This window comes from Loxodonta africana, chromosome 4 (assembly GCF_030014295.1).
Source record: "Loxodonta africana isolate mLoxAfr1 chromosome 4, mLoxAfr1.hap2, whole genome shotgun sequence".
Classification (NCBI taxonomy): domain Eukaryota; kingdom Metazoa; phylum Chordata; class Mammalia; order Proboscidea; family Elephantidae; genus Loxodonta; species Loxodonta africana.
In genome coordinates this window covers 32,519,191-32,542,709 of record NC_087345.1, presented here as the reverse complement: position 1 = coordinate 32,542,709, position 23,519 = coordinate 32,519,191, and the positions used below count along the sequence as shown (strand labels likewise).

At 44.1% G+C, this 23,519-nt stretch overlaps 1 protein-coding gene across 14 annotated transcripts in view; it reads right to left on the bottom strand.

Annotated features, from left to right (window-relative positions):
- Positions 1-3,401: 3,401 nt before the first annotated feature.
- The window catches only part of ANKS1B (ankyrin repeat and sterile alpha motif domain containing 1B), a 1,402,370-nt gene continuing 1,382,252 nt past the window's right edge, over positions 3,402-23,519 (bottom strand). For 7 of the 14 annotated variants that reach the window (XM_023559966.2, XM_003405282.4, XM_010599552.3 and 4 more), the window contains 2 exons: positions 7,636-7,803; positions 3,402-3,594 (listed from right to left, as the gene is read on the bottom strand). In XM_023559966.2, the coding sequence (XP_023415734.2) occupies positions 3,484-3,594; positions 7,636-7,803 (279 nt within the window). In that variant the 3' untranslated portion in view covers positions 3,402-3,483. Of the gene's footprint in view, positions 3,611-7,635; positions 7,804-23,519 lie in introns of all 14 variants that reach the window. The other 7 variants (XM_023559973.2, XM_023559981.2, XM_023559999.2 and 4 more) reach the window with 2 other exon arrangements.

Sequence of the window (23,519 nt, the reverse complement as noted above, 5' to 3'; positions counted from 1 at the left end):
ATCACAGGCCTACTCTGACACATACAATTGCATTTCTAATGGTACCGGTTAGGGACCAAAATTTACTATACATAAGAATCACCTGAGGAGCTTGTTAAAAATGTAGATTCTGATTCAGTGTATCTGGGGTAGAAATGCAAATTTTCAGCAGGGGGTTGAGCCGGAACGAACTGGTTTGAAGCCCTGATTGAAATCTACTCAAGAGCATCTGAGGGGACTGCAACTGACCATGTCCCTCAACCCACTGGGTGGCCTTCTCCAGCCTTCTCCCTCTTCATCCCCTTCAGGCCCAGAGGTGGTTTATTCGTGGCTGTTACCAGCCCAGGGTTACTGCTCTGCCCTCTGGTTTCCTCACATGCTGGTTGTTGTTAGGTGCTGTCGAGCCAGTTTTGACTTGCAGCAACCCCATGTTTTAGAGTAGAACTGCCCCGTAGGGTTTTCTAAGGTATAATCATTACCGGAGCAGATCACCAGGTTCTTCTCTTGAGGAGCTGCTGGCTGGGTTTGAACAGTCAGGCTTTAACTTAGCAGCCGAGCACTTAACTATTGCGCTACCAGGGCTCCTTATAGTTGTCCACACCTATGTAAATAGTCCTCTTTTTTTTTTTTTTTTCCACAACCATCACCACTATTTCCAAAACTTTTTCATCATCCTATAAATAGTCTCTTAAATGATCCCAATTGGAGTGTGCCATCTGCTTCGTGCTGGGAATAACTGATGACACAAATAAGGGTTTGATCCACAGAAATGTAAATAAGAGGACTGCTGGCCTCTTGGTGTCAACAAAGATTAAAAAGGGCCAAACTAGCCGGGTGGAAGCATACTACCTAAAATCCCTGCCCCAACCTCTCTGCCAGAAACCACCCTTCTGTCTCAGCGAATCTCACCTCCTGTTGAGCTAGTTTTAGCCCAAAGGGCTCTGCATATGGCAAGCCAGAGTGCCCGCAGATGGGTTTGGTGTGATGTCTGAGAGGAACAGATTTAGATCCAGCTGCAGGCAGATTTTCTCCGGAAGGTCACAGAATACAGAATGTGAATCACTGACCTTTCTAGTGCACTTCTAACGTGGCCCCTTTATCACTCCATCTGCAGCTGCCACACGTGTTTTAGGGAAAGTCGAAGAACTGATTAATGTGTAGATAATTGTATGCTGCACTTATATACAAGTGATCCAGTCTGGTGGTGGTTTCTCTTTTGGAAATTTCTATTTTGGCAGCTCCTCCTCATGAAGCTATGCCCCTAGATGCTTGGCTATTAGCTGAAATGTTGGTGGTTCGAATCCACCCAGAGGCACCAAGCAAGAAAGTCCTGGTGAGGTACCGCTGAAAGATCACAGCCACTGAAAACTCCATGGAGCACAGTTCTACTCTGACACACATGGGGTTGCCGTGAGTTGGGGTGACTTGCAATAAGCAGTTGGTTTGGTTTTGGGACCTTAATACCCCTTTCATATTTAAACAAAGACAACTGAACTTTTGGACTGAAATTCAAGCTTCAAAAGCTAGCGTACCTTTCTCAGACTGGCTGAAATTTGGAAATAGGCAAATGTTCTCAACGGTTTTGCCAATTAAAAATCCCTTAACTGTGGATGCTGAGAAGGCTGGGTCTTTAGCTCTGCTCCTGACAGGAAGTGGGCAGGTGCTCACAGAACGAGAAGCCAAGCACCTGTGGCTGTACAACTCCTGTTTTATTTTGTGTGCTTTTTTTTTTTAATAGGCTATAAATGACAAAATTACAAAATTTATAACTGGAAGCCCAAGCATATTTACATATATGTTTCTGTTTCAGCGAAGCTATTATTTACTTTGCTCCTATACAATTTCCTTTTGGTGCCACATTTTAGTGTTATTTGACTCTCAGTTTACTACATACATATCAACAGTGAATAGGCAAAATATGTACAAGGAACTATTCAGTTCAAGTAATTTAATATTGTATTAAAATTTCTCAACACCAAACTAAAACCATATACATTGGTCAGTTTCAAATAAAATTTAGTTATCCTTCTTCCAAACCTGCCAACTGATGAATGCAACCAATAATCTCAGTTGGGTTTAAAATAATATTGGTTAATTAAAAAAAAACATTAAGACAATCCCCACAATTTATTAATATCGCTATAATGAACTTCAGAAGGATTCACAATATAATCGATTAGAACAATATACATTAAAATGTTAATTTCTTCTATAATGATATTGGTACTGTTTATATAATTTGATTCTACATAAATATACATTATGGTATCATACAAATACGCCACAGAGACATTAAAAAAATTAAAATACCTTAAAGAAATGTAAGTAAATTTTATTTAATCAAATTGTAAGCAAACATTTATTTATTTATTTGTTTCAAGAAAAGAGCTTATTACTTTGGAATATCTTCTTTTTTTTTGTATTTATTTATTTTTTTCTAGAAAAAAATTTTTGCAATAGAATTTTATTAACACCTTTCTCAAACAAGGTTTCCACGAAAGAAATCTTGATAGCAGGAGCCCTAGTGTTTTTTTTTTTTTTTTTTTAACATGTTCTTTAAAACACTGTCAAGATTAAAAACAAAAACAAAAACCAATTTTTGCAGGCTTTACGGCTGCATCAGCACTTTCGGTTCAACGCCAGTCTGCTTGCCCGAACCTCCAGCTCTCGTTTAAGCATCATCGGTATTTTGCCCCAACTGAGCCAGTCCTCTTGGTAATAGCATAGAAATGGCAATTATCTGAAATGGAGCCCAAAACATCCCTCGCAATGAGCCTAGCTTTCTTATCAATGCATTAATGAAACATTCTTTTAATAAAAATATTTGATACAAGACTCATTTTTCTGTGCATAATAAATTGCTTTTTTTTTTTTTTAAATCATTCTTCAATTTTGAGTCAATCATTAGATGTAAAGGTTTTCTTTATCTGACATAGTTGATGACATATAAAATCCACAAATATAGAAATTGGGAAACAGAATGTTTTGGCAATCATGGGGGTAGTTTTTGTCCTTTTGCATTACACAATACTCAGTGATACAATGATTTCACAGATGCTTTATGGGGGTAGCTCTGTTCTGACTTTACCATTAAAACTGCTGACAGTGAAAAAGAAACCCAAGATTTTTAGACTTTTAGGCAGTATTAGAGATCCCCTTTGATTTTTCAAAAGGTATTATCCCCAAAGAAAGCAAAGCACACATGGGGCAGGGTCATTAGAAATACCTTGGGTGGTGGCGGGGATGGGGAGTTGGGAGTGTCAGGGAAAACACGTCTCAACTCCTGCCTCTCAGGGGTTGTGGCTGGAAAGTCTTGGTGGCATTTTCTGTCACTGGTGCAGAAAGAACTTCCCCAGAAATGGCCAGTGGCCTTTCGCCCAAGACAAGGCCACACAAACAGAGCGGTCTTCCTCCGGGGCTGGGTGGAAACGGAGGCGGGAAGGAAAGCCTGCTCTGGGACTGCTTGGCGTGCAAGGCACCACAAGGACGGGAGGACGGTGGGTATCAGAAAATTGTGGTTTCATACTTGGTATTAATTCCCCTTTTGGCTTCTTGGCCCGGCTCCACAATCCACGGCAGATTGGCCAGAGTCTTTTGCTCAGATGGGTCGATCTGCTTTAAAACAAAAAGGCTGATGCCTGTTATACGGTACCTGCACAGGGGGGCAAACATGCATCTTACCCCTGCTTGGAAACCAACCTGAGGACCCATTATGCCCAGGCAGGACTGGAGCGAGGTTTGTATATGAGAATCATTTGTTCTTTCTTGGACACACACTGATATCAACTATGTGCACGGCACTGGGAAGGAACGGGGGTGTGACGGCTGAATGAAACACAGCTCTTGCCCTCAAGGGCAGGTGTGGAGCTCAGATGGGGACCAGACAAAGAAGCAGGTATCAGTCCTGACTGAGAAGTGAGCTAAGAGGGGTACAGGGCTGGGCTCTGTGGGCACACGTTTGGGTGCCAGGGAAGCTTCCTGGAGGACATTAACCAGGTCATGTCCTTCTCCGGCTCTCAAGTTTCCAATGGTTTCCATCCCACTCAGGCCCTCCCAGTGACCTGTGGGGCCCCTGCCTGCCTGCCTTTCTGTGCTCCAACCACACTGCTGCCTGGCTGTTCCTTACCCACCGAGCTCCTGCCTTTGCCCTCACCATCCACCCTGCCTGGAGCACTCTTCTTCAGATACCTGCAGGCTTCATGCCCTCACGCCATTTAGGTCTCAGCTCAAACACCACCACCTTCTCTGACAACCCCGGTTTTGTCTGTACAAAAGAGCTCCCCTCCCCGATTTTCTAGTGACTCACAGCTTTATGCTTCATAGTACTGACTGCCACACACATCATAGCTTATTTTTTAAATTATTCATTCTCCACTACAGTGTATGCTCACAAAGGCAGGATTTTGTCTGTTTTGTTCATTGCTGTTTCCCCGGAACTTAGAAAAGCTCCTGGCAACCCAGTAAATAGTAAGCACACAATAAATACTTGTTGAAAAATGAATGAGGTGATATCTAAATAGAGAGTTGCCAGATAAACAAGAGTTTTCCTGGAAAGGTGGAAGGAGGGGGCATTTGAGGAGAAGGAACAGCATGTACAAAAGCCCAGGGGTAAGAGAAAGTGGCCCTCTGCACACTCGCAGTTAGTCTGCACAGAGGGGGATGGGAAGGGGAGAGAACTGAGGGTGAAGAGGTATCAGCAGCTAGACTACGAGACGCCTTGAACCAAACCCAGCTGTGCGGTAAAATGGCTTAGTCCCTGTGCATTCAAAGTAAGACTGGTCATTCCTGGGGTGAGGGTTGAACTGTTAGCCCTCAGGAAAGGCCCAGGGTGAACTCTTTCTCAAATTGCTGCATCATCCTTTGGTGTTTCCACCTCTGCCCCTGGCCCTGGCCACCTGCTATGCTCAGGCGCTGGAGGGTAAAGCAGCTGCAAAAGGCATCTCCTCTTTCTCTTGAGCTGTGAGCTTCGAAGCAACAAGGCTGGGGGTGGGGGGCAGGGAGGGGAGGGAGCTTCCTGTGTTTTCAGGGAGCACTGAACATTTCTCAACAATAAGCAACTAGAGCAGAAGGCCAGGGAACACTGTCACTGGCTGAGAAGGACAGAGAGGCTCTTGAGTCGGGTAAAGAACATTATCATTCAGTGTATACTTTCACATTTCCCAGGGAAGGCTTTTAGATGAATACTCTATGAGCCCTTATGGCACCTAGTCTTTTGTGCTCCTCTGGAAGACGTCTAGGGGGACCAAAGTCAGATGGAGGCACCTGCCATGAATAGACTTATCCAGTCCACAGTGAAAATAAACACAATAATCTAATTTCAAAACCACTCTGAACATTTTTGGACATTTAACGGCCTATTCCTTCACAAAGATATCTTTGTTAATTCCATCCACAGGTCCTCACTGACTCATTCGCAAATACTCATTGAGTACCGCAGTGGGTCTGGGCCAGGTGGTGACAAAGCTGATGAGGTCCTTGTGTGCATGAAACTTACATTTTAGTGGGGGAAGATAGACAATAAACAAGTAAATAAGTAAAAACAACAAACGAAAAACCCAACAAACAATGAATAAAGGTCACATAGAGAATTAAAAGCAGGTGATACGCTTGAGCCTGACTGGGCATCTACTTCAGACTGGATGGTCAGGAAACTGGGGTTTAGAACCAGGACAAACTAGCTCAAAGCCCTGCAGGAAACACCTCTTCAAGCAGCTGAAACCTGAATGATGAGATGAAGTCAGCCAGGCAAAAATTAACCAAAAACCAAACCCAACGCTGTTGAGTTCATTTTGACTCATAGCCACCCTATAGCACAGAGTAGACCCGCCCCATAGAGTTTCCAAGGAGCACCTGGTAGATTTGTACTGCTGACCTTTTGGTTAGCAGCTGTAGCTTTTAACCACTATGCCACCGGCAGGCAGAAATTAGGGGAGGGGAATACTCCAGGTGGAGGGAACAAGCGGGACAAGGGCCTCAGGTAGGAGTGAGCTTAGAATGTTCAGGAAACCGGAAGGCCTGAGCGTCCCAGGGGAGCGTGTTGGGAGATTAAGCTTCAGGTATTTGGGGCAGGGGTGACATGATCTGATTTGTCTTAAGGAGTTCCTTCCGGTTGCTGTGTGTGAAGTCATCCAAGGTAAGCTGCGGTAGTTTCGTCGAGAGTTGATGACAGTTTGGACTAGAACAATGACAGCGGAAATGGACAGAGTGGGAAGATCTGAGATGGCTGAGCGGTGGAGTGGATGCGATTTGCTGATGGTTTGGGTAGGGATTAGGAGAAGACAGGAACCCAGGATGACTCCTAGATTTTTGGCTTTAACAGAAGGGGAGAATAGCTGTGCTGTTTACTGAGATGGGGAAGATCTAGAGGGAAGCAGCCGTGAGGGAAACAAGCATTCTGTCTCGGACACAGTAAGTTTCAGACGTCTGGTATATACCACAGTGGAAATGTTAAGGAGAAAATTGAACATATATGTTTGGTGTTCTGTGGGTAGGTCAAGGCTGGAGATAGAAAACTGGGAGCCAGTGGGGTTGTGTAGGTGCCAAGGAGTCAGGGAGTAGTGTTTGAAATAAGGTTTTCTAGAGGAGGTGTGGTTATTTGTGATAATAAGGTAAACTGCATGCATCTAGAGTGAGTGGCTAAGATGGGGTGGAGGAAAAGATCCCCAGAAGTGAGCTGTTAAGGAACAGAGGGGCCAGATGCTGATGGGATCTTCCCATGGACACTGAAGTTTCCAAGAACGGAGACAGGCTTTGGGGCTAGAAGAGAAGATTGTAAACAAGCAGCTCGAACAGTCACAAAGGGAGGTGCCTCTGTGCAAATGTGAAAAAAATTGTACTTTTCCCCCATGACACTGGGGATGGGGGTAGGTGGGAAGGAGGAGACAGCTGCAGGTGGAAGGCTACGTGGGCGTGAGAGCAGTGCATTCTGGGTGATGTCTGCCGGCCCCGACAGTCCTGAGTTTCTAGGATGCTACACAGCAGCCGGAGCGAAACCAGATGGGAGACTGGTTGGGAACCTTCCAGCTTGTGGGTATTGCTACTACCAGAGGAGGCTGCTTTGAAGTCATGAAAGCCTGTTAGGACAGGATGTCTGCAGAGCTTGTGGGAGGGAAGGGGAGGAATCTCCCATAGGAAGGCAGATGAGAGGAAGAGGGGGCTGCACCTTCTGAGCAGTCACCACTCCGCAGGGTGCCTCAGCTGCCAGAGAGAAAGCACCCAGGGCCAGGCACAGGCTTCCCACAATGCGGAGCAGCTCACAGGACGCCACACCAGCCTGTGCGCAGAGCTTCCTCTAGCTGGGCACCTCTGCAAAGCCCAGTGGTATGGCAATGGAAGCCTCAGGGAACTTTCCTGCACTTTCAGAAAAGATTCACCAAGGACAGCAGCAGTACCCCTGCCCCTCACAGAGCTGCTACAGATAAGAGGTAGTGAAGAGTAGACTTTTCTGAGTCTCCAGGTTCCGGCAGGTGCTCCCTCACAGTGTTGCTAGAACCAGGATGAGAGGATGGCACACACGTGCTGGAGGAGGCCAATGCAGGATGAAGAAGGGCAGTCCCTGATTCTAAATGGCACCCATACCACTCGAGGGCCGGGTAGGTGGAACTCCCTCTCCCTCCTGCTCAAGGTTTTTAGAATACCTGTACCTCTTCTACTTACCACCGACTTGCGAATGCTAACGCGGGGCTTGGGGATGGGTTTGGAGGGTTTGTTTTCAAAGCTTTCTGGAAGTGTGGAAGAATGTCCCCCTTTTCTTGCTTGTAGCGCTAGCTGGTAAGCAACTTCAAATGCCTGTCCCAGGGTTAGAATGATTTCGTAGGCTAAATTCTGCAAGAAAAACGAGAAAGCATTGACTGGGGCACACTGCATGACAGGATTGGTCGAATGGCTGAGGAATACTGTGTGAGGTGAACTTACAAAGAACTTCAACCGCTACACCTGGTACAGCTGTGATTCAGTGAAAATTCATAAGGAACGGGACATTCTGAGGTCAATTTAGGTTCTATAAAAGCCATCAGTCACCGATGTGACACACATGCTACAGTCACACTAAGGTGTGGCTCTCCATTTAACCCCATGAGCGCAGAGCCCACAGCTGACTAGCCCCAGGAGGTCCAGAATGGTTTGCTCCTGCGGCTTTGGGAGGGAAGGGGTTACTTCTGGTCCTTCAGCTGAGTTCTGGAAGCCTCAGCCAGGCCTGAGAGGATGATCCCACACACTCCACAGGAGGTGTTTCTGAGAAGGTTGGGTCTTTTTACCTCAGACATCTGTGATTCAGTGAACATCTACTAAACACAATCAAAATCTAATTTCGGCTAAGGGGAGAGGCATTAGTCATGCTGGTGCGGCGTTTCACAGTTACAGCAGCGAGCATGCAAACAGTGCTCAGAGCCAATTATCCATCTATTTCTCGAGGCTTTTGCTCTCCCTGTGGGTCCACTCTATATTTTATCATCAAATCAGCAAGAGACAGGAGATTCTGTCAGGCCGAAATGCCATGTCAAGCAGAGCCTGGGACGAAGGTTCTTTTTTTCAGACCCTCAGTCAGTCTTTCCTTAAGACCATGTCTAGTTTTCTTCCCTTCTCCAGATAGGTATCTTTGATTTCTGCCTTCTATTCCAAGCACAGCTCCACCCAGCTCTCTCTCATTGAAATATGACACTGTCTGACCCACACGAAGCAGGCTTTTGACACCACCACCGAGGTCGTGGTGTGTCAAAGAAGTAGACACACATTAGTCACAGGCTAGGTCTCTGAAGACGATCTTCTGAAAATCACTGTACCAAACCTGTACACCAGCATTTGTTGCAGCACTATTCACTATAACCTAAAGGTGGAAACAACCTAAATGTCCATCAACAGATGAACAGATAAACTGGAATACATACATACAATGGAATATTAAACAAACAAAAAACAACAAACCCATTGCCATTGAGTCGATTCTGACTCATGACGACCCCATGTGTTCCAGAGTAGAATTGGTCCATAGGAATTTGTTGACTGTAATCTTTATGGAAGAAGACTGGCAGGCCTTTTTTCTGTGGCACTGCTGGGTAGGTTCGAACTGCCAACTTTTAGGTTAATAGTGGAGCGCGAGGTGCTTGTGCCCCCAGGGACCTTCACAATGGAGTATTACTTAGTCATAAAGAGAAATGATGTTCTGATACATGTTACAACATGGATGACCCTTGAAAACATTAAGCTGCGTGAAATAAGTCAGTTACAAAAGGGCCAATATTGTATGATGCCACTTATATGACACAGGCAAACATATAGAAACCAAAGCTTTTAAGTGGTTACCAGAGGTGGGAGAGAGGGATAAAGGGGGAGTCATTGCTTAGGGAACACTGAGTTTCTGTTAATGGTGGTGAATAATCTGGAAAAGGATAATGGTGATGGTTGTACAACACGATGAACATAATGTCAATGATTATACACATAAAAATTGTTAAACTGGCAAATATTTTGTTATACATATTTTTACCACAATAAGAATAAATCACCCTACGAGCTGAGAACAGACATGGCCTGTCCCAAGTTTAGATTCTGATAAATGTCTGCTCATGGTTTTTCAAAACCACAGAAATAGTATTCCAAGTATGCTTCTATTGCAACCTTTCCCCTCCCTCTGTACCCACCACCACCTCACTCAAGCCTACTGGGTAGCTCCGTTTCCATATTTATGGGGACAGCTGGTTGGATCTGTGGGTGAAGAGGAGAGGGTCTTCAGGGCCACAGGGACGAGGCCCAGGGGTTTCTGGACCGGATTTCAGATCAACGCCAAATTGTCACGGTCTTAGAACCAAGTGGGGAAAACGCTTCTGAGATTGAGAGTTGGTTTGACAAGGAATTCATCTGTCTACTTGGAGCTACTTGTTAAGAAATAATGTCCCTACAAGACAAGATGTCAGCTTGTTGGAGACACTGAACATTGTGCAGCAAGCTAAGCACGTCCCTGCAATGAACATGGAGCCTGTGTTTGCCTCCCAGGATGAGTCAGACTCATAAATTAGTAATTCACCAACAAATGATAGTGGAAGAGGATGGGAGAGATCTCTGACCATCACCACACAAAGAAGGCTGAGCCCTTTCAACTGCCTACACTCAGCGCTCGCGTCACTGTCAGCTTTGTTTTTTAGTGCTCCACTGGGTCCCCTTGAAAGCTGGACGGGGGTTTCCGACATCTCTAGTATCAAAATGAAGCTATAAGCTCTTGGTTTTGTTCACCATGACCGTGGGAGATGGTGGATGGTCACCTCTCTGGGATATGCAGCAGATACTCGTGCTCTGGGTGGGAAACTGGACTAAGGGAAAGTGTTGGTGTGAGATTCAGTGATGCTCTAACATGCTACCTTTAGATGCTGCAACGGTAGAGCTTAATGAGTGTGACTTTCTTTTATCATTAACCTAAAAACAAGTTCCTGAAAGTGAGATTTACTTAAAGCACCAGTGTCTTCAAAAGAAAGCCAAAGATGCTCATTTGAGCAAGTGAGATTTTTCACGCGCCTATTATGGGAAGCCTGGAGGTTTTAAAAGGTAATGGGTTAGAAGCTCTGCCCTTGCATTTTTGATTAGATCCTCATGTTACAAAATGGCTCAAATAAGACATAGAGACCAGACTATGGGGCTAAGGTTTCCTGCCAAATGGCGTCTCCTGGCTTGGTCTGCATTCTTCTCAATGTCTTGCTTTTCATTTTATTTGAGAATGCCTGATAGTGTTCTTTTATGATTCAGTACAGTAAAAAGCTGCACAGAGTTACCGTTCCTATATTTCCTGCAAACTCAGCATTTGAGGTGTCAATGCTGGATGCTAGGGAGGGCCCACGGGCACCCAGACATCAGGACTACCTGTTCCTGAGGGGCTCTGATGTGCTCAGTGCTGTGTTGACCATCCCAGTCCACAAGGTCCTTGAGGGGGACCTGAGGACATGCTGTTTGAGTTGGGGGAAGAAGTCTCATTTGCAGGTTTATTTCTCCTGCTTCTCCTACTAACATTCCCACTATCCAAAATGAGAAGAGAGCTGCTATTGTGAGAACAGGACAGTTTACTGGGAAAAGACCAAAAATAATGTGATTTCAGAGGCTTAGGGGAAAAAATAGGCTTGCTTATTCCAACGATGCTGGCCGGCACTGAGGAGCCAGTCATGCCGTCCAAACAGTCTAAAAGGCTGACTGGTCTTTGTCCTCAATACATTATCCTTGCAACTGGGGGGGAGCCAGTGCCTGGTACACTCTGAGCATGCAGCACCCATTTGCTGAATGAATGAATGAACACACGACTGTGCAAAGGACAAGCTGGAATAATAACAGTACTCGTGATTTCTATGGCTACCATTAAGTGAGGACCCCTGTTGGCACAGTGGTTAAGCACTCGGCTGCTAGCTGAAAGGTAGGCAGGCAGTTTGAACCCACCAGTAACTCACGGGAGAAATCTCTGGCAATCTGCTTCGTAAAGATGTACAGCCTTGGAAATTCTATGGGGCAGTTCAACTCTGTCCTATAGCGTCACTTGGAGTTTGAGCTGACTTGACGGCAGTGAGCTAGGTTTTTTTGGTACCATTAAGCGACTCATGGCAACCCTACAGGGCAGAGTAGAACTGCCCCATAGGGTTTCCTAGGCTGAAATCTTTACGGGAGCAGATTGCCAGGTCTTTTCTTCCGTGGTGTGCAAGTAGGTTGAACTGCTGACTTTTTGGCTAGCAGCTGAGCACTTAACCGTCGCACCACCAGGGCTTCTATGAGTCGGCAACGACTCAAAGGCACACAGCAACAAAAACAATAACCATTACATGAGAATTTACTAGGTGTTAGGCATTGTGCCAAGCACCATACTTATCTCATTTAAGTCTTATAATTGTGTGCCATAGTGGATCCTTATCCTCATTTTATAAAGAAATAGAGGCCCAGAGTACTTAAGTAACTTACCCAACATTTCAGAGTTAGAAAGTCACAGAGATGAGATATGAGCCAATATCTGTGACTCAAAAGCACACAGTCTTAACAAACCCTCCCCAAGTGTGGTAGTTTGTCTCCAAGGTGGCTGTGCCAATTCTCTCCCTTCCTGTACACGCATACTGTTCCCAAACTGAGAGGTGACATCTATTCTGGGACTTGTGAGGTTTACAGCAGCTTCTGCCGGGACCTCTTGGAACGCTCACTCTGGGGAAACTACTCTTGTGTAAAAAGTCTGACCTGAGATCATCATGCTATAAAGAGTTCCAAGCTAGCCACATGGAGAGACTGCCTGGAGAGCAATAGCCATTCCAGCCAGTCCAGGCTCCTGATACGGGAGTGAAGGAGCCATCTTGGATAGTCCAGCTCCAGCAGGCACTATGTGGACAGGACACAAAGCCCCAGACATATGGCCCCACTGGAGCAGTGCCAACATCTCCAGCCATTCAAGCCATCTCAGCTGAGGCTCCAGGTGTTGCAGAGCAGAACAGAGGACAACTCCCGGGCCCTGCCCAAATTCCTGACCCACAAAATTGTGAACATAATAAAATTGATGTTGTTTTATGCCACTAAATTTTGGGGTGGTTTTTTATGCAACAATTAATAACTGGAACACCACGTGATGGCAAAGAAGGCTAACCCTCAGTTTCAGGCAGCATGAAGGGGCATCATTAGCTAAGACTGTGATAAACAGTACTTCATCATAGGAGGCCAATCCTAGAGCCACCACCCCTCAGCCCCGGCCGTGAGGAGACTAATGATGTCTGTGACCCACCCTGGTCACAGCGTCACTGTCTTAGCTAGCTAGTGTTGCTATAACAGAAATACCACAAGTAGATGGCTTTAACAAAGAGAAGTTTATTCTCTCACAGTTTACGAGGCTAGAAGTCCAAATTCAGGGTGCCAGCTCCAGGGGAAGGCTTTGTCTCTCTGTATGCTCCGGGGGACAGGCCTTGTCATCAATTTTCCCCTGGTCTAGGAGCTTCTTAGTGCAGGGACCTTGGGTCCAAAGGACATCCTTCACTCCTGGCTCTTCTTTCTTGGTGGTATGAGTTCTCTCTTCTCTCTGCTTGATTCTCTCTTTTAAATCTCAAAAGAGATTGACTCAAAATACAGCTTAATCCTGTACTTGAGTCCTGCCTCATTAACATAACTGCCTCTAATCTTGCCTCATTAACATCATAGAGGTTAGGATTTACAAAACATAGGATAATCACATCAGATCACAAAATGATGGACAATCACACAATACTGGGAATCATGGCCTAGCCACGCTGACACACATTTTGATGGGACTAATTCAATCCACAGCAGTCACTAAGCACTAAGGTGTCCCCTCACATATGCTATGGCTAAACCAAAAACACAAAGCTGGACTACCCTTTTAAGCCAGCACAACTACATTCTCATCTCTAGTTACTGCTTCCCTTGGGCATAAATTCAAACTCACTTAGTTTTACATTTATTACCTCACATCTCTCAAATGTTGTAACCACTCACCTTGTCCGATCTTGGCTCCTGCCTCACATAGCTTATTGGAAGATATTTTCTTGGCCTTTCCAGCGTGAATCTCTTGCCTACGATAACACTGACTCTGGCGACTGGCTTTGAGTATTTTCTATCTTACACAGACCACCAATAAGAGAAGGGTGTGCGTGTGTGTGTGCGTGTGTGTGCGCGCGTGTGCGCGCTTGCGTGTATATTTTTGCTGGGGGCTTAAGAGGTGATAACTGGGACAAGCATGCTCTGAGCTTCAGCTTTCTTACTGTAAAAAGGGATGCTAAAATATGGATATTGGGATGTTTCACAAATCAATGATAATATTTAAACTAATGACAATGCCAGCTGACATTTATTATTTACTGTGTGCCATGCACCCTGCTATATGCTCTTATGTGGACTATCTCATTTAATCTTACCACCTCTATGCTGTAGGTCTATTATTATTCCCATTTTCCATGTGAGATGATTAAGGCTCAGAACAGTTATGTAACCTGCTCATGAAGCTGTGCTGGGATTTGAATCCAGGTGGTCTGATAGGCCATGCCCTTGACCACTACACCTTAGGACTATCCTTGAAAGAAATAAAGTAAAAGACTTTTGTAAACTGCTAAAGAGATGTTAAAAAAAAAAAAAAAAAAAGGCAATGAAGCTTCTGGGTGTCCTAGCAAACCTGGCTGGGCTGAGGATACCTAAAGGCCATGCACTTTGCCTGGTTCTCATGCCAAAAACAGGTGAGAGGCAGCCTCTGGATAAAGAGTATCCTGTACGATTTGACGTGAACCACTGAGATGAAGGGAACCACATCAGTGAGGAGAGCCTCCCAGGTGGTGTGTTAGAATCTCCGGGAAGGGGCATCAGTTTTTAAAATCCTTCCCTCCCCCAGGGATTCTGATTTGTGGATTAAGAATTGCTACATTAGAGGAACTCAGGAGCCATCACGTTTTAAGGATAGATGCAAAGCTTGTTTTTCTTAGGAAAACTGGAGACACATGCAAGCAAGCCTGAATTTACTGTCAAGACTGTGGGCTCCTCAAGGCGGCCAGGACTGCAGCTTAACATCACCAGGGATATTTACTGAGCTCCTTGTCTGTCAGGGGCATGTCCTGTTGCTTGGCCCAGGCTTAATACGTGCTCACTGAAGGATGTGTGGGAATGAAGGGATCCCCTAAGTCTCTTGTTAGTTCCAAAGGAGGCTTGTGGAGAGACCAAGTGATGGGTTCCGTCATCCTCCTGCAGGACATCCAGTCACCAAGCCTATACCCAGCACATTCACCCATTTGTTACTGGAGAAACCTGTGCCCTTGATAGTGGGCAATCTGTGCTCCAGGAAAAGCTCGGGCCACCTCAGGCAGTTAATTTATATTAATGGGTGTATGGTTAGGATTTTTCTGTATTGGAGATTCCTGGCTTGGAAAGTTTTAGGGTCAAGGATTCAATGACATGTGTCCAAGAAAATTCATTAGAGTGTTGTTTAAAGTTTTCATTAATAGGAGGTTGATTAAATATACGACATACAGCCATACAGTGGAATATAGGCAGCCATTTAATTGAGTCATTTACCAAACTGGTTACAAGACTGTATGTAAAAATATATGTATAAATCTACACATGTGATATATGGTATATATGTGTGCACAGAAAAGAGGCATAGATATCAAAATGTCAATAGTAGTTATCACTGAGCATTGGGATTGTGGGCAATTTTTCTCTTTGTAGGTTCTGAATTTTATTCAAATGAAGATGTATCCTTCTTTATTAAGATTCATTTTATTATGATTTATTATTATTATTTATGTCTCATTATAGGTCTGATTTCCCCAACTGACCGAGCTTCCTGAGGGCTCCAGTCTCATTTGACTTCACATTTCTGGGGCTTAGACCCCTGGTGGAGCAAACAGTTAAGCACTTGGCTGCTAACTGAAAGGTTGGCAGTTCAAACCCAACCAGTGGTTCTGCTAGAGAAAGACCTGGATATCTGCTCCTGTAAAAGATCATAGCCAAGAAAACCCTATGGGCAATTCTACTTTGTCACATGGGGTCGCTATGAGTCACAAACGACTAGAGATGCCTAACAACAAAAACAGAATAGGTTAGGTGCTTGACAAATGTTTCTTGGATGAACTGAAGAAAGAAAAGTTTCCCAAGGGGGGTTCTGCTTTAAGGGTAAGATAAGGGTGAATATGGGTGGCCAGAGCCAATTCTTTCCTTCTATCTTCCTGCCCACAGGCAGACCCTGGTGGACAGATGCAAAACAAATGCAAACAATCCCATAGGGGGCCTGAAAATGCAGATTCCTGTAGTGACCCTATAGAACAGAAGAGAACCGCCCCATAGTGTTTCCACGGAGAGGGTGGTGGATTTGAACTGCTGACCTTATGGTTAGCAACCTTAGCTCTTAACCACTGCGCCACCAGGGCTCTGAAGGTAAACAGAGATATTTATAATTCTGGGTCTTCACAGGTCTTTAGAGACAAGTCTTGTTTCTCTTCTGGCTGTACAGTCACGTGCTCCACAATGTCTGTTTGGGCAATGTCCGACTGCATATACATCCATGGTCCTATAAGGTGTTTTTAAGGGAAAGCAGCTCTACTTTTGTTTATTTTTCTCTCTAATGGTATTAAAGACCCTAAGCCCCCAGAGTGAACGAGCAGAGGAGCTCCACAGCCCATCCCAATCCCCACCACACCTCCTGCTCCTTTCCCTCCTTTTGGCTTCATTCACCTGCCCAGCAACCTTGCAGCCCTTCCCTCCCGGCTCAGGGCAGTGCCTGCCAGGGCTCCTCGGCTCCTGTAGTGGACAGAGCGTTCACAGGCTCCCAGCTTCAGGGCAGCAGCTCTACATGATCAGGAAGCAGCCACACTAACAGGGTGGCAGCAGCGAGGGCAGCAGCAGCCGGGGCTGCCACCAGCAGCTGTGCTCCTGCCACTCGCACACCAGCTCCCCACCCAGTCCAGGACCTATGGCCACCTCTCCATGCACCTCCCCACCCTGTACGTGCCCCTGCCTGCATGTGCACAAAGTCCAGATCTAGCTGCCAGTGCAGCCCCTGCCGGCCATACAAGGCTGGCCTCTTGTATCCAGTGGATACAGCTCTCAGGCTTTGTCCTGTCTGGCGGGTAGGCAGTGGTGGGGGCTGCAAGTGGGGATGGGGGTGGGGGGCTACTCCTGCTCCTCAGGCAGGCAGAACAGTGGGCAGGGCTGGGCGTAACCCAGGGACTGCCTGTATATAATATAGCGTTTGCACAATGTCTATTTCACAGAACTATGGTGGAAGTTAAGTGACACATGACTGTATTTTGCTCGTACTTCTTGTTTCTTAAGACTTGGGGTAAACCTAGTCTACAACTTGCTCCACCCACGTTCTGAAACAAATATAACCTGGGGGAATATTCTGGGCACACTCAGAGAATTTACTGATATCTCCTTAGCTCTACCTATATTTAGAGTTCTCAAGTATCAGCCAGGAATTAATCTTGACAGATATATTTCTAGAAGATAAATACTTCCCAACCATAGGTCAGCATTCAGAAATAAATAATAGGCATTTTGCTAAGATGCCTATCTGGGTCGGGACTGATAACGTCAACTGGCCAAAATGCAAACAGCTTCTTTAGTGCTGACTCAGCTAACTGAAAGGGTCACGTGGTGACTTTCCCCACTACTTATAACGAGCATATGTAGAAAACTGTGAGAATACATAGAAAAGTGGGAAATAAAAATCACCTGTAAAAGTTCACTACTGGATACTTGTGTATCAGTGCTCACTGCTGCATTGTTTACAATAACCAAGGGAGTAGGGCAACAGATGAATGGATAAATAAAATGCGGTGGACACAAACAATGGAGTATTATTCAGCCATGAAGAGAAAAAAAGTTCTGACACATGCTATGACATGAATGAACCTTGAAAACATTATGCTGTATGAAATAAGTCATACAAAACAGGGCAAATGCATGATTCCACTTATATGAAATATCTAGAATAGGCAAAGACATAGAGACAAATGTCTATTAGTGTTTGCCAGGGGCAGACGGAGGAAAGAATGGGAAGTTATTGCTTAAGGGGTACTGAGTTTCTGTTTGGGGTGATGACAAACTTGGAAATACTGGTGATGGTTGTACAATATGATGAATGTAATTAATATCATTTGAATCATACACTTAAAAAATAGTTAAATGACAAGTTTTTTGTTATAAATATTTTAACACAATAAATTAAAAAAAATTCTACTACCGGGCTATAGCCACTGCTAACATTTTGGCATAATAAAAAAATTTATATACATACATTAATATGTTTTATGAATATTTATATATGCAATTTTAAAATATTTTTCAACTTAAAAATTATTTTTTTGTTGTTGAGAATATACACCAATTCAACAGTTTCTCTTTGAGTTGTGCAACCATTCTCACCCTCTTTTTTCGAGTTGTGCCTCCCCCATTAACATAAACTGACTGCCCCCTAAGGTTCCTATGTAATCTTTCGCGTTTCTATTGTCCATTTGATCCCATATAGACAAATCTTAAAAAAGCACAATGGTCAAGGCAGACATTCTTTACTAGTTAAGCTAAACTATTGTTTGGCTTTAAGAAGACTTCAGGGGATATTTTTGATCTAAGGTTTAAAGATTATCGTAGGGCAATCCTTTCAGGGGTTCATCCAGACTCCACGGCTCCAGAGAGTCTGAGGTCCATGAGAATGTGAAATTCTGCATTTTCTCCCTTTTGATCAGGACTTTTCTATAGAATCGTCTATAGAATTCATCTATATAACCTAAAAAGTTCAGTAATGGTAGCTGGGTACCATCAAGTTCTTCTGGTCTCATAGCAAAGGAGGCACTTGTTCCCGGAGGCAATTAGCCACATATTCCATTTCGTACTCCTATTCCTGAATCTCTTTCTTCCTCTGTTGCTCCAGGCAAATACAGACCAATTGTTGTAGCTTAGATGGCTGCTTGCAAGCTTTTAAGACCCCAAGCACTATGCAAGGGACTAGAAAGTAGAACAGAAGCACTAAACACATTATTAGGCCAATTAACTGTGATGCCCCATGAAACCATGACCCTAAACCTCCAAATCAAGGAACCAAATCCCATGAAGCGTTTGGTTGTATATAAGCAACCTCAGCACCTACTTTTTTTTTTTTTTTTATTGTGCTTTAAGCGAAAGTTTACAAATCAAGTCAGTTTCTCATACAAAAATTTATATACGCCTTGCTTGTTGTTGTTGTTAGGTGCCGTCAAGTCAGTTCCGACTCACAGTGACCCTATGCACAACAGAACAAAGCTCTGCGCAGTCCTAAGCCTTCCTTAAAATTGTTGTTATGCTTCAGCTCATTTTTGTAGCCACTGTGTCAATCCACCTCGTTGAGGGTCTTCCTCTTTTCCGCTGACCCTGTACTCTGCCAAGCATGATGTCCTTCTCCAGGGACTGATCCCTCCTGACAACATGTCCAAAGTACGTAAGACGCAGTTTCGCCATCCTTGCCTCTAGGGAGCATTCTGGCTGTACTTCTTCCAAGACAGATTTGTTCGTTCTTTTGGGAGTCCATGGTATATTCAATATTCTTCGCCAACGCCACAATTCAAAGGTGTCAATTCTTCTTTGGTCTTCCTTATTCGTTGCCCAGCTTTCACATGTATATGATGCTATTGCAAATGCCATGGCTTGGGTCAGGCGCACCTTAGTCTTCAAGGTGACATCTTTGCTCTTCGACACTTTGAAGAGGTCCTTTGCAGCAGATTACCCAATACAATGCGTCTTTTGATTTCTGGACTGCTGCTTCCATGGCTGTTGGTTGTGGATCCAAGTAAAATGAAACCCTTGACAACTTCAATCTTTCCTCTGTTTATCATAATGTTGCTCATTGGTCCAGTTGTGAGGATTTTTGTTTTCTTTATGTTGAGGTATAATCCATATATACTCCTAATTGCTCTCCCCTAATGACAGCACACTCCTTCCCTCCACTCTCTCTTTTCGTATCTATTCGGCCAGCTTCTGACCCCCTCTGCCCTCTCATCTCCCCTCCAGACAGGAGATGCCAGCATAGTCTCATGTGTCTACTTGATCCAAGAAGCTCATTCTTCATCAATATCATTTTCGATCCCATTATCCAATCCAATCCCTGTCTGAAGAGTTGGCTTTGGGAATGGTTCCTGTCTTGGGCTAACAGAAGGTCTGGGGACCATAACCACTGGGGTCCTTCTCAGCTCAGTCAGACAATTAAGTCTGGTGTTTTTATGAGAATTTGGGGTCTGCATCCCACTGCTCTCCTCAGCAGCTACTCTTGTGTGTGTCATTGTTGTAAATGTATCTATCACACACCTTTAGCCAATTAAACTTTTTACAAGTATACTACTTATTGACAGCAATTCTATTGGTTGTGCGACCCTATCCTTAACCAACACCATTTTTTTCCATCACCATAATCTGAACCTCAGTACTCCATAAGTAATAATCACCTTTTCCCCCCTCCCTCCTGCCCCTGGTAACCACTAAGAAACGTTGGTCTCTATACATTTGCCTCTTCTTGTCTTTTTATATAAGAGAGCTCACACAGGGGCAGCTCTACTCTGTCCTACAGGGTCGCTTTGAGTCTGAATCTACCTGACAGCAGTGGGGGTTTTGGTGTATTTCTTACATTTGAGAAACACTACACTATGTAGCACTGTCTCCCTCTAAATAAAAATATGTGATAAGCAGAAAAAAAAAGGTCATATAATATTTGTCCCTTTGTAACTGACTTATTTAACTCAGCATAATGTCTTCAAACTCCATCCATATTGTAGCATATATCAAGACTTCATTTCTTTTACTGCCTGCATAGTATTCCATTGTATGTATGTACTACATTTCGTTTATCCATTCATCCACTGATAGGCATTTAGGTTATTTCCACTTTTTGGCTATTGTGAATAATGCTGCAATGAACACTGGCATAAAAATATCTGTCTGAGTCTCTGCTTTCAAGTCTTTTGGGTACACACCTAGGTGTGGAATTGCTGGGTCATATGGTATATATGTAAAATTAAAAACAAAATTAGAATCGTACTTTATGGACAGCTTTATAAGTTGCTTTTTTTATGTAACAGTATATCATAAACAGCTTTTGCATGCCATTGAACATTCTTCAAAAACACGATTTTTAAAGGTGGCAGAGCATTCTACCTGATCTGTTAAGGTTTAACTTCATGCCTCAACCCAAGTACATGCATATACATTGGCTGAGAGAAAGGCTTAGAAAAGGAGGTTAGGCCCTGCTGGCTAAATCCTTACTTGCTTTCTTATAACACTGTAGGTTTTCCTCGGAGGTTACTCACTAGAGCCTGAGGTCACCTGTTCTCACCTAGCTTTGGTTTTGAACATTCCTAGAACCATAGCCTAAGGTGAATGGCCAGTCATGCAGGCCACTTACACATACTGGAGGTACTGGCCTGCCAGGGTAGAAGGGAAAAGTGATGTTTATTCTCTTACTTAGCAGGGATTTGGGGAACGGGTGTGTGGGGAAGAGATTTGCTAAATATCATTCTCTGTCTATACTTATCCAAAAGTAAAAGCCCCTAGTGGAAGCTGCAGTAAACCCTTCACTAACTTGTGATGTTGCTGTTAGGTTACTGTCGAGCTGATTTCATCTCACGGCAATCCCATGTTACAGAGTAGAACTGCCCACAGGGTTTTCTGGGCTGTAATCATTACCAGAGCCGATCGCCAGGTCTTTCTCCTGCGGAGCTGCTGGGTGGGTTCAAACCACCAACCTTTCAGTTAGCAGACAAGCACGTAACCAGGGTGTCATCAGGTCTCTTTCATTCATTGTAATGCCTTAGAAATGGGGCCCTTACTGCATTTCCCAGTTAGCTGAAGATTGAAAAAACTCTTTTTATTTTAACCCCTATTTTTAAAAATCTTCCTAAAATGGGCATGTCCATTTCCTTGGCTTAGTAAACACACACACACACACAAACAAAAAACCAAGCCCGCTGCTGTGGCGTCGATTCCGACTCATAGTGACCATATAGGACAGAGTAGAGCTGCCCCATAGGGTTTCCAAGTAGCACCTGGTGGATGTGAACTGCTGACCTTTTAGTTAGCAGCCATAGCTCTTAACCACTATGCCACTGAGGTTTCCAAGAACAAATATAAATGGCTCTCTCTTTGATCATTGCAGATGCCTACCTAATGCCCTCAGCCCATCATTCTGAATTGAATTAATGAGCTGTCGCACCTCCAAACTTACCACACTTTCACACAACCCAACATTCAGCCTCTAGCACAAGCGCCCCTCCCCTGGAGACCCTGCCCTGCTGCGGGGTAGTACAACTCCGTGACAGCATGGATACAATTTTATTGTGACTATTTGTTTATGTCCCTCCTTCTCCAATTGGACTATGCAGTTCTGGAGAGCAGGGACCTGTGCCTGCATCATGGCACCCCACAAAAACCAAATTCATTGCCATAGAGTTGATTCCAACTCACAGCAACCCTATAGGACACAGTAGAACTGCCCCATAAGGTTTCCAAGGCTGTAAATCTTTACAGGAACAGACTGCCACATCTTGCTCCTATAGAGCGGCTGGTGGGTTCAAACCATTAACCTTTTGGTTGGCACCTTAGAGCTTAACCACTGCGCCATCAGGTTCCTTTGACTCATGGTAGGCACTCAACAAATATAGGCATGAATTTTATATAGAATATGCCTTTTTTCCTCAGAAGTAGAATGAATATTACCTCAGTGAACATATGTTATAAAGAAAAACCTGGGACATAAATCCTTACACAGGGTCTGACGACAAGAAAGAATTTTTCCAGTGGAATACAATCACTACTGTCACTGTGGCTGCTATTCTCCCCATCCTCAGCAGCTAAGATTTACTGAATCCCATGTGCTGGAAACAGCATGCCTCATCTCAGTTCATCCTTACAAAAACTGGAGGAGGTGGGTATTATTATATCTTTTTTACAGATGAGGAAATGAAGATTAGAGGCGTTCTTGTCCAAACGATGAGGCTAAGAAGTGCCCACCTGGGATTCAAAACCAGGCTGATTATAAAGGGCACATCCCTAAACATGACACTTGATTTTCAGTTACTTGGGAGGGGAGGTATAATGAGTAAATGCTGCCAAATAATCTAATTGTGAAAAAAAAAAAAAAAAATTCCTCAGAATGCCTACTGTCATTCTTACCTTACAAAAAACGGGATAGATTTCAGGCACTGATGCTACCCATCAAAAGTAAATAGGGATGACAGAAAAAAGAGTGACGGTTAGTCTCTGACTATCCACCCACCTTTGGCTTTATGGTTTCGTTAACTCTCAATGATTTTGCCAGTGGAGGGGAGATACGGATAAATGAAACTCCAGCAGAGCTGATTAATTTTTTTGGCGGGGGGTGAAGAAAGATAATAAGATTCGGAGCACTGTCTCTTTTTCACTAGATTTGGACCATTCTCTCCTCTCAAAAGTGGATCTCTTCTGATGCCAACCTGGCTGATGAGATTAAGCAAAGTGGACGGGGCCAGGAAATGGCTTCTACTTTGTGTGTAGACTGTATGTGGAAGAGTAGGGAGGGAACGTGTTACAGATTAATTTTAAGGGCTCTATGCATTTTAACATTTTCTTCTATGGCCATTTATTTTCATAGTATCACAGCTGAATAGGTCAAGGGCCATTTTCAAGTGACAAAAATGAGAAGTAGAATGAAAGAGATCACTTAGCTCCACATACAGCATTCATTTAGTTGTCAGAATCCACTGAAATTAAGTTCTTTTATACCTTTCAGTTCCTACTTTGGGGGACAACATCCGCCACATACATCATAAATACTTTTCTTTAGGAACCTCAAACTACTCCATGGAAATAATCTTAGAATTTAAGGAAGGGCTCAGGGATTTTAATTTTATTAAATGGATGAGAAAACCAAGAAGCAAACTTATAGCAGAACCCAAGTCAGAAGCTGATGTAGGACTCTCCATCACTGATCATGATAATGTGGTCAACTCTCATATTTTTCCTCCTCTACGACTTGGCTTGCTTAGTATATATTGATTGTAGAGTACTAGAGAGTGCTATCACACAGTCTGCTGACT